Below are 17,018 nucleotides of genomic sequence, written 5' to 3'. Positions count from 1 at the left end.
CTCACTGTGCCTGTGCCGAATACTGAACAGCGCAAGATTGACACTACAGACAGGGCCAGAGGTAGGAGACCAACGATGCCTTCCCCTGTCAATCTAGTGTAGCAGTCCGTGGCCAGAGGTGGGAGAACGGAGCCTCTAGGAGCAGGAGCAACGCCCCCCCCTCCCCGCTCCAGAGGCTAATTAGCATATTATAAAAGTTTGTTTTTCTCAATAACGGCGGCACGCAGTGAGATGACACTAATATAGTTATGTCAGCTGACATTAGCACATCGTTAATACCAATTTTTCAGGTGACAGAAACCCTTTAACAGATATTCATGAATAGCCATGTGATTTACATAGCAATAGCAACAGCGACACCTTCAGGCCAAACCATGTCTCAATCAACTGAAAGCAGGAGCAAGCCGTTCTACACAAATGCTTGATACATGTCATTGCTGCTGTCAGACGACAAGACCAAAAGAGATGCCGTTTCTAAAGAGGGTTCCCCTTTTTGTGTAAGTAAAGCAAAATTATTGTACTATTAACAATTATACAACTTTCTAATATATGTTGTCCTCTAACCCCTCACCATTTTTGAGACTGTTTGCTGATTACAAATGGGAGGCTCTCAGGGCATCGGCCCACCGGGAAGTTTCCCTGTAGGGTCTATGGCCAGTCAGCCCCTGGCTACAAACGATTTGTGACCTAAATATCTAGGCGGCAAATTTTCCTGATTGTTTGTGTCAATGTATGTAAAAAGTATGAGCCTGGACTACAAGTAAGGGTCCATTCACACGTCCGTATGTGTTTTGCGGACCGCACATCGCCGGCACTCTCACAGAAAATGCCTTTTCTTGTCCGCAATTGCAGACAAGAATAAGACATGTTCTATTTTTTTGCAGAACGGAACTGCGGATCAGGAACTGCGGATGCGGACAGCAAATTCCGGCCCCATTGAAAATGAATGGGTCCGCAGCTGTTCCGCAAAATTGCGAAACGGATGCGGACCCATTTCGCGGACGTGTAAATGGACCCTTATACTTCACTCACATCACGGTTGATTATTTCCTATAACTGAGCAGAACAGTGAAAATAACTGCAGCACTGTTTTCATCAAATGACAAAAACTAACAGTGCCATACCCCCTCCCCTCCCCCCACTGATCTTAATGGGGTCCATCAGGTTACATTTTACTAGACTTTCTTACATTACACCTGAAAACTTTAAAGGGGTTGTCCGAGTTATTTTTTTTGTTCTTTATAAGTTTCTAACTAATCAAATGTAACAGCTTTGCCATGCACTTATGCATCTGTAGTTGCTCCTTTCTCAGATTTCACTGAGGGTCACATGACCTGTGATGTCAGCTTCTCTCCCTGCTTTGATAATGCTTCGTGCACAAGCCTGAGAGAGCTGTACACGAGACGTCACTGTGCTGGCCACGCCCCCCTGCACTGCTGGCTGCTGCTTATTGCTTTCTCCCGTTATTCTTAACCCCTTTAGCAGCACAGACTCAGGGCTGAAGGCTTTACTGAGAAGCTGCAGGCAGTGAGGAGACAAATGCTGGGCACAGGAGCTGACAGAGGAGTTCTGCAGAGCATTGCACAACAGGTAGGGGGAAGATCCTGCGTGTATCAGCAGTGTCATTGTACAGCTGGGACCTGTAGTCCTACACATATAACATGCTGCTGAGTCTCCCAACAGGCAAACATGTCACTCAGGGCAGCACATATTCACTCCCTTAGCAGTGCATGGGGAGGGGCAGAGATTGTTGTTACTGCAGGTAAACAAAGGGCCAGAAGAGAACCAGGGAGATGAGGAAAAAAAAATGTTTTACCTAAAACTTGCTTAGCTCAGTTAAATATTGCTGCTCATCAGATTTACAGTGCTATATATATATTTTTTATAACTCGGACAACCCCTTTAAGTGCAGTCCCATGACGGCAACACCAGTTTGTGTGCCCTGCTAAGGAATATGGACATCACAGGGGTGGTTTCCTTTGTCCCTTCTATGAGCTAAGACCTTAGACCTCAGACTCTGGGGCAGATGTGGATGCTGGTTTCATCTCAATGACCACTACGAAACGCTGGCCATGCACTAAGGCCTCATGCACACGACCGTATTTTTTTGCGGTCCGCAAAACGGGGTTCCGTTTTTCCGTGATCCGTGACCGTTTTTTCGTCCGTGGGTCTTCCTTGATTTTTGGAGGATCCACGGACATGAAAAAAAAGTCGTTTTGGTGTCCGCCTGACCATGCGGAGCCAAACGGATCCGTCCTGAATTACAATGCAAGTCAATGGGGACGGATCCGTTTGACGTTGACACAATATGGTGCAATTTCAAACGGATCCGTCCCCCATTGACTTTCAATGTAAAGTCAGGAGTTAATATACCATCGGATCGGAGTTTTCTCCAATCCGATGGTATATTTTAACTTGAAGCGTCCCCATCACCATGGGAACGCCTCTATGTTAGAATATACTGTCGGATTTGAGTTACATCGTGAAACTCAAATCCGACAGTATATTCTAACACAGAGGCGTTCCCATGGTGATGGGGACGCTTCAGGTTAGAATATACTAAAAGAACTGTGTACATGACTGCCCCCTGCTGCCTGGCAGGTGCTGCCAGGCAGCAGGGGGCAGCCCCCCCCCTGTAGTTAACACATTGGTGGCCAGTGCGGCCGGCCCCCCCCTCCCCTGTAGTTAACTCATTGGTGGCCAGTGCGGCCGGCCCCCCTCCCTCCCCTGTAGTTAACTCGTTGGTGGCCAGTGGGCCCCCCCCCCTCCCTCCCCTGTAGTTAACTCGTTGGTGGCCAGTGGGCCTTCTCCCCTCCCTCCCCCTCCTAATTAAAATCTCCCCCCTATCATTGGTGGCAGCGGAGTGTACCGATCGGAGTCCCAGTTTAATCGCTAGGGCTCCGATCGGTAACCATGGCAACCAGGACGCTACTGCAGTCCCGGTTGCCATGGTTACTTAGCAATTTGTAGAACCATTATACTTACCTGCGAGCTGCGATCTCTGCGTCCGGCCGGGAGCTCCTCCTACTGGTAAGTGACAGGTCCGGCCGGGAGCTCCTCCTACTGGTAAGTGACGTCCGGCCGGGAGCTCCTCCTACTGGTAAGTGACATGACCTGTCACTTACCAGTAGGAGGAGCTCCCGGCCGGACCTGTCACTGACCAGTAGGAGGAGCTCCCGGCCGGACCTGTCACTTACCAGTAGGAGGAGCTCCCGGCCGGATGCAGACATCGCAGCTCGCAGGTAAGTATAATGGTTCTACAAATTGCTAAGTAACCATGGCAACCGGGACTGCAGTAGCGTCCTGGTTGCCATGGTTACCGATCGGAGCCCCAGCGATTAAACTGGGACTCCGATCGGTACACTCCGCTGCCACCAATGATAGGGGGGAGATTTTAATTAGGAGGGGGAGGGAGGGGAGAAGGCCCACTGGCCACCAACGAGTTAACTACAGGGGAGGGAGGGGGGGGGCCACTGGCCACCAACGAGTTAACTACAGGGGAGGGAGGGGGGCCGGCCGCACTGGCCACCAATGAGTTAACTACAGGGGAGGGGGGGGGCCCACTGGCCACCAATGTGTTAACTACAGGGGGGGGGGCTGCCCCCTGCTGCCTGGCAGCACCTTCCAGGCAGCAGGGGGCAGTCATGTACACAGTTCTGTTAGTATATTCTAACCTGAAGCGTCCCCATCACCATGGGAACGCCTCTGTGTTAGAATATACTGTCGGTTCTGAGTTTTCACGAAGTGAAAACTCAGCTATGAAAAAGCTTTTATGCAGACGGATCTTTGGATCCGTCTGTATAAAAACTAGCCTACGGCCACGGATCACGGACACGGATGCCAATCTTGTGTGCATCCGTGTTCTTTCACGGACCCATTGACTTGAATGGGTCCGTGAACCGTTGGCCGTGAAAAAAATAGGACAGGTCATATTTTTTTCACGGCCAGGAAACACGGATCACGGATGCGGCTGCAAAACGGTGCATTTTCCGATTTTTCCACGGACCCATTGAAAGTCAATGGGTCAGCGAAAAAAAACGGAAAACAGCACGACGGCCACGGGTGCACACAACGGTCGTGTGCATGAGGCCTAAAGGTTTTGAATGTTGATTTATAACATTTTCTGCAACTTTTAATGACACAAAAACATGACAGATGCCTACCTACTGCAGACATCTATAGAAAGGTGGTCTATGCCAAACAACAGATCAGCATCATATCAATAGAAGTACACAGTGGGCCAAAGATCACTGAGTTATCACTGATCACTGATTTATCGTTTATGGAATTGTAGTCCAATAGAACAACCAGGAACAGTCATTAAGAAAACAACCGTCTTAAACCCTAGTGTATTGCCAACTTAAAACTGCAGAAGGACAGACAGGAACTTCTCCTGGCAAATTTAGCCATTGGGTCTTGAGAGCCAGATTGTGGCTCTAATATTGAAGAGTTTCACTGTGATGAGACAACCTGTACTGTACGTTAAAGTGCAAAAAACTGTCCTCTACCGTGATACCAGAAATATTCATTTGCATCACCTTCCTGGATGGTTTAAAGGGAACCTGTCACCGGGATTTTGTGTATAGAGCTGAGCAAATGGGTTGCTAGATGGCCGCTAGCACATCCGCAATACCCAGTCCCCATAGCTCTGTGTGCTTTTATTGTGTAAAAAAAAACACGATTTGATACATATGCAAATTAACCTGAGATGAGTCCTGTCCCTGACTCATCTCACGTACAGGACTCATCTCAGGTTAATTTGCATATGTATCAAATCGTTTTTTTTACACAATAAAAGCACACAGAGCTATGGGGACTGGGTATTGCGGATGTGCTAGCGGCCATCTAGCAACCCATGTGCTCAGCTCTATACACAAAATCCCGGTGATAGGTTCCCTTTAAGTGGTTACTATATTACCATGCAATAAAGAGAACATTTTAAATGAAAGAGTAACTAAACCATTGCATCAAATTGTAATAAGATGTCCCTAATGCCCTAATAAAAGTTTGCCTAATATACTTTATTAATAAATTTTGTATTTTTATTATACTTTTTTCTGACCTAAAGCGACGTGCACTCCTGATCAGCTTGTCTGCCCCATAGGCTGATTTTAATTAGTGCAACTATGTCAGCAAAGGTCCTTTTGCAGGTCCTTCAAGAAAAATAAAGAAGAGGATCCCGGCTGCTCGATCAAGTGAATGAGGTAAGTAATGTTTTTTTTTTTTTTTAACCCTCAAGTGACATTTCACTTTGCATTCTGTATTAAAGAATGCTATTATTTTCCCTTATAACCATGTTATAAAGGAAAATAATAAAATCTACAGAGCACCAAACCCAAACCCGAACTTTAGTGAAGAAGTCTAGGTTCGGGTCTGGGTACCACATTCAGTTTTTTCTCATGCGCATGCAAAACGCATTGCACTCGCGTGGAAAAAACTGAACATCGGAATGCAATCGCAGACAAAACTTACTGAAATTGCGTGCCTACTTGCGCGGGCTTCCCGCAATGCACCCTGAACGCATCTGGACCTCACCCGCGATGCCTGCGTGAAAGAGGCCTTAGGCCCCTTTCACACGGGCGTTGCGGATTGGGGCCGGATGCGTTCAGGATGCGTTCAGTGAAACTTGCACCACTTTGCAAGTAAGTTCAGTCAGTTTTGTCTGCGATTATATTCAGTTGTTCAGTTTTTTCCGCGCGGGTGCAATGCGTTTTGATGCGTTTTTCACTCGCGTGATAAAAAACTGAAGGTTTACAAACATCTCCTAGCAACCATCAGTGAAAAACGCATTGCATCCGCACTTGCTTCCGGATGCAATGCGTTTTTCACTGAAGCCCCATTCACTTCTATGGAGCCAGGGTTGCGTGAAAAATGCAGATTATAGAACATGCTGCATTTTTCACGCAACGCAGAACTGATGCGTGAAAAAAACGCTCATGTACACAGACCCATTGAAATGAATGGGTCAGGATTCAGTGCGGGTTCTATGCGTTCACATCATGCATTGCACCTGCGCGGAAAACTCGCTCGTGTGAAAGGAGCCTTAGGCTGAGTTCACATGGGGCCTGTGTTATCACGCAACACAGGCCCCATAGAAGTGAATTCGGCTGAGTGAAAATCGCAAGCATCCGCAATCAAGTGCGGATGCGGTGCGATTTTCACGCATGGTTGCTAAGATGACAGTCTATTCACTGTATTATTTTCCCTTATAACATGGTTATAATGAAAAAAAATAATAGCATTCTTTAATACAGAATGCTTAGTAGGTGGTCAATTGAGGGTTAAAAAAAAATAAAATAATTAACTCACCTTCTCCTCTTGATCGCGTAGCTGCCAGTCTCTTCTTACTTCTTTAATCATGAGCTGCCGGCTAAAGGACCTGTGGTGACGTCATATCACATGGTCCAATCACATGATCCATCACCGTGGTGAGACCGGAAGGGCTGATCCGGCATTCCGGTATTTTGAATGCCGGATCCGGCACTAATACATTTCTATGAGGAAAAGTGCCGGATCCGGCATTCCGGCAAGTCTTCAGTTTTTTTTTTCGTCGGAGATAAAACCGTAGCATGCTACGGTTTTATATTTTTGCCTGTTCATTCAAAATGACTGAACTGAAGAAATCCTGATGCATCCTGAACAGATTACTCTCCATTCAGAATGCATGGGGATAAAAATGATCAGTTCTTTTCCGGTATAGAGCCCCTAGGACGGAACTCTATGCCAGGAAAGAAAGACGCTAGTGTGAAAGTACCCTAAACTTTCCAATGATAAAGGCAACCTTCCAATAAATTGAGCCTTTTTATAGCTTGTTAGTTACAGTCATGACACATCCACAAACTTGCTTTTTTCTCTCAAACCCAAAAAAGTAGCAAACATAAATAAGGGGCTAACGTAAGCAATTCTTTCTAGTTAAAGGGGTTGTCTCACTTCAGCAAATGTCATTTACAACGCAGAGAAAGTTAATACAAGGCACTTACTAATATATTGTTATTGGCCATATTGCCTCCTTTGCTGGCTGGATTCATTTTTTCATCACATCATACACTAGTTATTTCCAGGGGTTACGGCCACCGCTGCAGCGCAGATACCACCAGAGAGGCCGGGGCTTTTTCTATAGTGTGCAGGCACGGCCACTGCTGCTGGATTGCAGAGTGTTCGTAACCCTGAATATGAACAGTGTATAATGTAATGGAAAATGTAATCAAGCCAGCAAAGGAGGCAATATGGACAACACATTAGTAAGTGCCTTGTATTAACTTTCTCTACATGATAAATGCAATTTGCCAAAGTGAGACAACCCCTTTAAGGTCTACGCAGACAGATATATCAAATTTTAGTCCACAAAAAATACATCCTTGAAAATGGAAGCCCCTCCATTTGCATTCTCTATCTTTGTCACACCCATGAATTTAAAGGGCTATTCTCATCTGCCAAAACGGACAAGAATAGGACCTGCAGTGAGATTCTGGGATCGGCCACATGGATCCATGAAAAGAAAAAAAAAGATGTGTGAATGGCCCCATTAACTTGTCTGGTTTTGTGAGGAACGGATACAACATTGAAGAAAAATACAATTGAGGAAATGAGTCCTTACAATGAAATTAGCAATATTCATTACTTGTTATTTACCTCATCTCCTTGGCCATCTGCTGATGAGTTGTGAGGATCAGGATAGTGTTTTAGGAACTGAGCTATGTAGGTCATGATGGACTTTTCATCAGGCTTGTCAACGTCAACATCTAGATACAAAAAAGCAGAGTAAATTATATAACTCATCTGTATAATCAGTATTCCAAGTATAGCAATAATTCTAATTAATGACAATATGCCTAATTGTATAGAAAATACCTTCAGGATCCAGCAGCCTTGGAATTCCTAGCTCAGTTTCTGCAATTGAAAAGGCTTCTTCCAGATTTTCATGGTTGGTCCTTCCTTTCAGCTTGTCCATGTCCACAAGTTCTGGCCTTATTGCGTGTATCATTGAGTGGAAGGCAATGCCGTTTCTCCAGCTTGGTCCAAAATCTTTTATTTCGATCCCAAGACGCCTTTTAATAAAGAACAAGTAAACATGGTTAGATAACCAGATTCTTTTAAGGACTGAAAGGGCGTGTAGCATTTTGAACACAAAGGTGTTTTGGGCAAACTATTTTTTACAAGGGTTCTTTGAATTTTCTGCTGCTAGGTTCCCCAGTGATCATCTGTACTCTATTGGGGAACGCTACAGCAAGTGCTTAATTTCCCTGCAGTGCCACCACAGGTGAAATTAAGCACTACACAGTTATTTTTGAAATCCATGTGAAGTCTGAGTAAGGCTCTCCAAAGTGAGAGGTACTATTTGTAGTAACTCTTCATTCTGGCAAACAAATTTGGTCATGAATAAGGCACCCTTGGTTTTCTAGACCAAACAACCCCTTTAATAATCTATAATTTATGTTAAATGAGTTGCCCAGTCTTAAACAAGTTGCCTGTAGTTGAAGGAAAGACCATGGCACTCTCTTTTTGCTGTTACATCAAAACGCTTATTTTTTATTGCCTTATTGTATCCATCCAAAAAAAAAAATTGAGCCGTGATCAAGGTCTATCGTTGACCGAAACGTTGGCCAGTGGCTCAATTTTTTTGGGGATGGATGCAATAAGGCAATAAAAAATAAGCGTTTTGATGTAACAGCAAAAAGAGAGTGCCGTGGTCTTTCCTTCAACTACAAGTAACTTTGTATACCACAAAGCACCTCACATACCGAGGAGTGCCGTTCAACTCTTTCTTCTTAAATAAGTTGCCCACCTTTTGGTTTTTTGGGGGGCAAATCCTCCTCCTGGCCAGACATGAAAAAGGGAAGCTGTTCCGAGCCGCTGGTTCCCAGCTCCTTCTTTCCCTGTCCTTGACTGCCTCACTCAGGTTCCGGCTGTTAACATACTCTTTGAAGCTGCTGCACCCAATTGCTGGCCAGCAGAGGTTACTTGCCGCCCTTACATCACATGACCAATTGACCTGATGCAAGGGGAACAGGTGACCACAGCAGCCAATGATTGGCTGCAGTTGCGTCTAAACAGATGTTGACAGCGGGGGGACCCGAGCGAGGTAGCTGAGGAACAGGTAAGTATGCTTCTCCTTTGCAGGTCTGGCCGGGAGAGCGATTTGCCAAACCATCCCCTCAAAAAGGTGGCCAACCCCTTAAAAGGACTACTTTGTCCGTGATGAGTCTGTGCTCTAATAGCACCACTGAAAGACCTTCCCCTAAACTCCTGCTGTAAGACACAGCATGGATCTTTGCTGGCTGGCAGAGAAGGAGCATTAGTTAAGAGAAGTGTATGGTCGTACATGTAGTATATATAATGTACAGCCAAATTCAAGCCAACATTCAGCTGGTATTGCATTTCATGCTTGCGATTAGAAAAAAGGCTTCTCCCCAACCCCATGTGCCAGATATTTACTTCAGGTGAACATATTGATATGTACCTAATACATTACTGGTTACATGCAAAATTTTTGTATGAGTCAAGCTATTTTAATAGTGCTTCTAAGCACATTGGCCCACATTTACTACTGCGTCTGCGCCTGGACCCTGATGTAACCTGTACCAAAATTTGGTGACTTTTTGGCACAATTTGATATGTCATGTTAGAAGAAAGTAAGCCAAAAGGAATTAGCCACTGTGCCTTGTCTGCCCGGAATGGGTGTAGCCTTGCAGAAAGAGAGGGTCTTCGTGGGAAAGAAGGCGTGGCTTAAAATGCAAGATTTTGTACCAAAACTTTGACAAAAAATTCTGTTAGACCCAATAGGTGGTATAAAGTAGGAGCAGACAGTCTACAGATGCACTGGATTTACCATCCAGCATGACTTACTGTGATAAATGGAGGGTCTTTACACTGCCAGTCTAGTTTAGATAGAATTAGTAAATCTACTCCACTGTGATCGCCCCCAAGAGTTCAATTATGTGTTCTTCCCAGAGCTAGAAGGGATGAATTGCTTTCCACTTGCCTGCTCTACTACTCAGTTTTGGTGAAACTCTCTGTATATAATCCAATAAAAATCAGAAATTAATATAAAAAAGACTGCACTTACTTGCCGGCTGTGTACTGCACCCATCTCAGCAGGGCTTTTTTGGCACTTCCTTGAATTTTAGTAACAACTTTCCGTTTGGTTGGGGGGCTGGCAGTCTCAGAACTCACTACACTGTCAACAGAAGAAGTACTACTGGAGAGTGAATGAAGTTGTGGGAGATTGCTGGTTAATTCTTCGATCTGTATAAAAAAAAAGAAAATAAATATGTTCATATCAGGAATCCCATAAATGGTAGACTTATCTGCTGAGTCGGTTATTTATTTCATTTGTAAGGTCTATTGAGTAATCAGTGTGGGACCCACACATATCCTTAGAATGGAGTACACAAAGTGCCAGAGGGTTCACCACCCTTGCGCGACTGCCCTTCATTCACCTCTATGGGACCACTGGCTCGGCTATCTTTGTAAGCCCCATAGAAACATGAACTGAGGGATGGTCACGCTTGTGTGGTGCGCTTCCTATTCTTTTCAATGGGACTTTTGAAAATAGCCGACCGCGTCGCTCTGTCATTCTCAGCATTCCCACAGAAATGAATAAAGGAAGGCCATGTGTGAGGTGGGATGGGACAACCCACCTAAGGGTGTGTTCACATTGGCCCTACTGGAAACAGTGATGCACACAGGCCTCAATTCACAAGGCATAGGACAAAATAGTGTCCATTTGGCAAATGTCAGGCCAGTATATGTTAGAATAACTTTTTTTTTGTGGTAAGAACTAGCATAAATCACCAAAAAATAAAGCCTGTTTAGGCTAATAACCAAACTTGTCCCGGATATTAAAACTTAACTTTTACTATCTTCAATTAAAAGTACTCCTAAGTATAAGTGAATGTGAGCTATAAAGAAAGGGTTAAAACTAACTAATGCTCTGTCAGTTCTGTAACACGTTCCCTGTATTTGTAATGTCGGCCGGGGGTGCACTCCCCATGCCGGCACACACTTGAACTCTGTATTCACTGATTAGTGCAATACCATCCTATATATAGTGTACTATGGATGGCTCTATGTGGGAACCAATGTTCACTCTTGTGTATGCTCCACTAGTGTTATGCTGCACTCATTACCAGAACTACTACAGGCATCAGAATCTAAAACTCTAAACTGTCCCCCAACATGTTTCGCCAGCTAATCTGGCTTCATCAGGGGTAACGGACAGACTCTTAGACGGGTGCACTCCTGTCAATCGGGCGTTAAAAACTGTCCCATTGATTTCAATGGGTCCGTCTGACCGTGAAAATGGCCAAAAGTAGGACCGGAAGTGCAGTGAGGACAACCTAGAACCCTCAAAGCTGGAACCAAGAGGAGGAGAGCAGGTAAGGCTACTTTCACACTGGCCTTCTTGTTTTCTGGTTTAGTCCTCATGCATTCTGAATAGAAGGAGATCTGTTCAGGATGTATCAAAATGTCTTCCATTCTGGCAGCTTTCCGTTTTGGGACCAGACACAAAACCGCTGCAAGCTACGGTGTTGTGTCTGGTAAAAAAAAACCGGAGAAAAATGGATCAGGCACTAAAAACTATTTAAAGGGATTCTGTCACCTCGTTTTAGGTTATAGAGATGCGGACATGCACGGCTAGATCGCCGCTAGCATGTCCGCAATATGCCTGTCCCATAGCGCTGTGTGCTTTTATTTAGTTTAAAAAATGATTTCAGAGATATATAAATGAGCCTTGTAAGGAGCCCAAGGGGCTGTACTAACCTTCTTGGTGCCCAGCCATGCCCCCCTGCGGAGGAGCCCAGCACCGCCTGCGTCCTCCGAATCTCCTCCTTTCTTCACAGTTAGATTGCCGTAATCTCGCGATGCGCGAGCTCGCACATGCGCAGTGCCGGTATAGTGTTCCTTCCCTGGGCTGGCATCAGCCTCAGGGAAGGAACTGCACATGCACATTTTTAAAACTAAATAAAAGGACACAGCCCTATAGGACAGGTATATTGCGGACATGTTAGCTGCGATCTAGCCGTGCATGTCCGCATCTCTATAACCTAAAACGAGGTGACAGAATCCCTGTGACGGATCAATTTTTTTTCCATTTGGATTTTACACAAACGCATCCGTAATGGAACAGATGCATTCTGATGTGCTAAATCAAAACTGATCCGTTTAAGGCCCCTTTCACACGGGCGAGAATTCCGTGTGGGTGCAATGCGTGAGGTGAACGCATTGCACCCGCACTGAATCCGGACCTATTCACTTCAATGGGGCTGTGCAGATGAGCGGCGATTTTCACGCATCACTTGAGCGTTGCGTGAAAATCGCAGCATGCTCTATATTGTGCATTTTTCACGCAACGCAGGACCCAGAGAAGTGAATGGGGCTGCGTGAAAATCGCAAGCATCCGCAAGCAAGTGTGGATGTGGTGCGATTTTCTCACATGGTTGCTAGGAGATGATCGGGATGGGGACCCGATCTTTATTATTTTCCCTTATAACATGGTTATAAGGATGAATAATAGCTTTCTTAATACAGAATGCTAAGTAAATTAGGGATGGAGGAGTTAAAAAAAAATAAAAAAATATTAAACTCACCTCATCTACTTGTTCGCGCAGCCCGGCTTGTATTCTTTCTTCTTCTTTGAGGACCTGGGAGGAAATGGACCTTTGTTGACGTCACTGCGCTTATCACATGGTCCATCACATAGTCCATCACATGGTCCATCACCATGGTGATGGAACCTGTGATGAGCGCAGTGACGTCACCAAAGGTCCTTTTCCTCCCAGGTCCTCAAAGAAGAAGAAAGAAGACGAGCCGGGCTTCGTGAACAAACCACACTTGACAATAAGGCCTCATGCACATAGCCGTTGATCGGTCGTTCTGTGCATTGGGGACCACAATTTGCGGTCCCCAATGCACGGGCAACATCCGTGTGGATTCCGCAGATGGATCCAGACCCATTCAACTTGAATGGGTCCGTAGTCAATCCGCACCTTGCGGTGCAGAGGCATGGACAGAAACTCTGTGGTGCTTCCGTGGGGTTCTGTGCCTCCATTCCGCACTGGACCTTCTGGATTGCAGACCCATTCAAGTGAATGGGTCCGCATCCATGATGCGGGGCGCACCCACTGTTTCCAGGCCGCAATATGGGCACGGCCGTGCAACAGCTGTGTGCATGAGGCCTTAGACTGAAGTTTGCTGCATGCAGATGTTATATTAATTACTTGTCTTGCATCATTACTGCAAATGCAGATTCTCACTGTGGAATTACCTGAAAATATAAGATTATGGTCCAAATCAAACCGAGCACAATGGAGGGTCTTCCATCGACTATATCTGTTGAGTTTATGTTCACCAATTTAATCTGAAAAAATAAAGATGCAGCATGTTAACAGGTTACAATAATGTTTCTAATTCTCATACAGTTTCCTTACTGTTAATTTATGAGAAAACTAATAAAAATCCCTGAGTGAGACCAACAGATCAAATCATGATCTTTATTTTTATATTTTGTTATTTTAAGGCCCTAATGACATGTCACAAATTCCAGTACACGGTAAGAAGACGAGTTGACGTGTGCTGTACCCCACAGACTGCAGAAAGGTCAAGATAGTTGTCATTTACGCTATATTGAGTTCTATTATTTTTGTTATGACTTTGCAGAATGTTATTTCTCAAGCTATTTGCAGATTCATTACCGTATTTAACTCCTTAATACACATGCTGTTTTGGTCATAATGACATAATAATCTGTAGAAATTTTGAATGTACGGGTCAAATGGCTATGTTTTTATTTTTGTGTGTTATAGAGATTTCTTCGGCTCCTTTCCATGACAAACACAGCTTTATATATTTTTTTCTTTTCTATATGAAGGGCAGGTGTTTAGTTATATTTTTATCACGATTTTATTTAACTTTTTTCAACTTTTTTACTTTTTCTTTAATGATGTGCCCCCAAAAGACAGAAAAGATCAGATTTTTTAAATTGTATTATTATCATTTTATTACTTATTTCCCCTATTAAATGGTGATCTAATAGCAGCCCCAATTACAGGGGAAAACAATCCTGACAAGTGACAACTGTCAAAACTGTGCTGGGCCTAGTTAGAGCTCAACACTCACATGAGACCTGTGTATAGAGCGCTCGCAAAGGCCTGCTGTTATTCTAGAGCACTGTAAAAACATATCTCTCTACAATAAGGCCCATTGATGACTACCGTAAAAGATCTATCAGCGATTACTAAGGGGTTAAAGCCCACTCCCCAACAGACTACAACATGCACTGACTGAAACACCTCCTGCACACGACTATATGGTTTTGCGGTCTGTTTTAGTAGTGTTTCCGTTTCCATTCCATTTTGCCGTTCCGTTTGGTTTCCGTTTGTGATCCGTATTTTTGCGTACAAGCATACAATAATGTTTAAACAGTAAGTACATAAAAAAACTGGGCTGGGCATAACATTTTCAATAGATGGCTCTGCAAAAACAGAACAGATACGGAAGACATACGGATGCATTCTGTATGCACTCCGATTTTTTTGCGAACCCATTGACTTGAATGAAGCCACAGAACGTGATTTGCGGACAATAATAGGACATGTTCTATGTTTGAACGGAACTGAAATACAAAAATATGGAACGGATGGCATACCAAGTACCTTCAGTTTAGTTTTTTTTGCAGATCCATTGAAATGAATGGTTCCGTATACGGTCCGTATACAGAATGTAAACAGAAAAAAAAACGTTTGTGTGCAGGAGGCCTTATATCTAGACCGAGCATGAGGCAGAATTGTGCTGTGCGGGGTTCAAGGTGCGTCCTCAAGTTTTTTTTTTACACACTTTTTATAATTTTTGTGATTCAATGATTTTGAAGTGTTTAGAAAAGTTTGTACACCAGGGGTGAAGTAGGGCAGTGAAAAATATCAAAAATTCCTAGCTGGGGATCCAAAAGTTTGATTAATTTGTTGCTATGTTATACACTTACCTTATCCATCAAAATAGTCTCCCCAATATATCAGGCTCCAAAAGAAACTATTTTATTTTAACAATTTATAATGCGGTTCTTTAAGCAGTCAACTTAATATATATTCAAACTCGCAGGCCTACTGTAAATCACTGACTTCATCCACAATTCAGCATCATTTTTTTCAAATATGTCCCAAATCATTGATGGAAAGGTCAACTATAAATTCAGTTGTCAGAACATTGCCCATGTAGCCTTAGCCAAAGACAGGGTAGATACAGATATATATATAGATATATTCTTTTTTTTTTTTTCAAGTTTTCATTTGTTAAGATATATACATACCGGTATATACTGTACATATACCATACTGTATTTTTCAGACTATAACATGCACCCCAAAAAAATAAAAAATAAATAGGGGGGGTGGCAGTGAGTTTAATAAAGGGCCTGGCTCTGCACTGTGTCCTCCTGACTGCATACATTGTCAGGTGCACTATGACCTGACGCCATGCAACATCACGTTATAGTGCAGTGCAGGTCCCAGAAGAAGAACATGAAGCGGTGAGTACAGGAAGAGTGGGCCGTCCGGAGCAGGAAAGGTAAGTTTATTTATTTGGTTTGTCTGATTGAGCTTGAGAGTCTGCTCTGAGGTCTGAGGAGGAATAGTGGTCTGTTTTGAGGTCTCAGGAGGAATGGGGGTCTGATCTGAGGTCTGAGGAGGAATGGTGGTCTGATACAGAGGTCTGATGGAGTTTGGGAATCTGATCTGAGGTCTGATGAGCTTGGGGGTCTGATCTGAGGTCTAAGAAGGAATATGGGTCTGATACAAAGGCCTAATGGGGGTCTAATATGAAGTCTGATGGAGCTAGGGGGTCTGATCTGAGGAGGAATGGGGGTCTGATAGATAGGTCTCATCTGAGGTCTGACAAAAAATATTTTTTCCTTATTTTTGTCTTCTATATCCTATGAGCACCTTAAAGTCCAAAAAATATGATATATATATATATATATATATATATAAAGAAAGAAGGTCAGCAGCACTCCAGAAATATCAAAAAAGAGTGTAGTTTATTGACCCAAAGTCAGCAGCGACGTTTCAACAGCTTGTTGCTGTCTTTTTCAAGCCCGGGCTTGAAAAAGACAGCAACAAGCTGTTGAAACGTCGCTGCTGACTTTGGGTCAATAAACTACACTCTTTTTTGATATTTCTGGAGTGCTGCTGACCTTCTTTCTTTTTATTACATTGGACCCAGGTGCCTGTCCACACTGGCCTGATTTGCACCCATCATTTTCAGTGTGCTGCATCCTCATTTTCTTATAATATATATATATATATATATATATATATATATATATATATATATATATATAGGATTAACAAATGAAAACCCGAAAAACACAATTGATAAGCACTGCAAGCAAAAGCTAATAATTAGAGTCACAGCTTGTCTCAAAACTATATATACATTCAGTGTTTCATATCATCAAACTATGTTTAATATTAGACACAGATAACACAGAAAACACAAAATGAAGTTAAAATGCTGTAGAGCTCTACCTGGCCCTATGTAAAAAATAAAAAAATATTGCCCCCTTAGCCACTAAATCAACTGAGTTAAATTTCATTAGCCATGCCCAGGCAAGATTAAAGAGGACCTTTCATGGGTCCAGACATTATGAAAAAAGTTGCAGGTTATGTAGGGCATAGAGCAGGGATCTAAGAGCGCTTACTATTTTTCATGGGCGCTGCTCTGTTCGCCCGCTGTGCCCCTGTTGAATTCTCCCGTCTGGCATGCTAATGAATAGCATCGGTACAGGGAGGAGGAGACTTCCCTGTTTCTCAATGGGCGTCTCCTTCTCCCTGGTTGTAGCGCGGTCCAATTACAAAGGAGAGTGTCACAGCCAGGGAGAAAAAAAACTCACCTTCTCCCTGGCTGTGATGCTCTCCTTTGTGATAGGACGGCGCTACAGCCAGGGAGAAGGAGACGCCCATTGAGAAACAGGGCAGTCTCTTCCTCCGATGCTATTTCATTAGCATACCAGGCGGGAAAAGTGA

General features: G+C 43.8%; 1 protein-coding gene across 4 annotated transcripts in view; it reads right to left on the bottom strand.

Moving 5' to 3' along the window:
* The window catches only part of SYNE1 (spectrin repeat containing nuclear envelope protein 1), a 413,129-nt gene that overhangs the window by 339,087 nt on the left and 57,024 nt on the right, over positions 1–17,018 (bottom strand). For all 4 annotated transcript variants that reach the window (XM_040429494.1, XM_040429495.1, XM_040429497.1 and 1 more), the window contains exons 5-8: positions 13,268–13,360; positions 10,067–10,245; positions 7,852–8,048; positions 7,633–7,742 (exon numbers count right to left, since the gene is read on the bottom strand). In XM_040429494.1, coding sequence (XP_040285428.1) covers positions 7,633–7,742; positions 7,852–8,048; positions 10,067–10,245; positions 13,268–13,360 — 579 coding nt within the window. The remainder of the gene's footprint in view (positions 1–7,632; positions 7,743–7,851; positions 8,049–10,066; positions 10,246–13,267; positions 13,361–17,018) is intronic.

This window comes from Bufo bufo, chromosome 4 (genome assembly GCF_905171765.1).
Source record: "Bufo bufo chromosome 4, aBufBuf1.1, whole genome shotgun sequence".
Classification (NCBI taxonomy): domain Eukaryota; kingdom Metazoa; phylum Chordata; class Amphibia; order Anura; family Bufonidae; genus Bufo; species Bufo bufo.
Note: the sequence above shows the minus strand (reverse complement) of the source record. Positions and strands in the feature narration are given on the sequence as shown.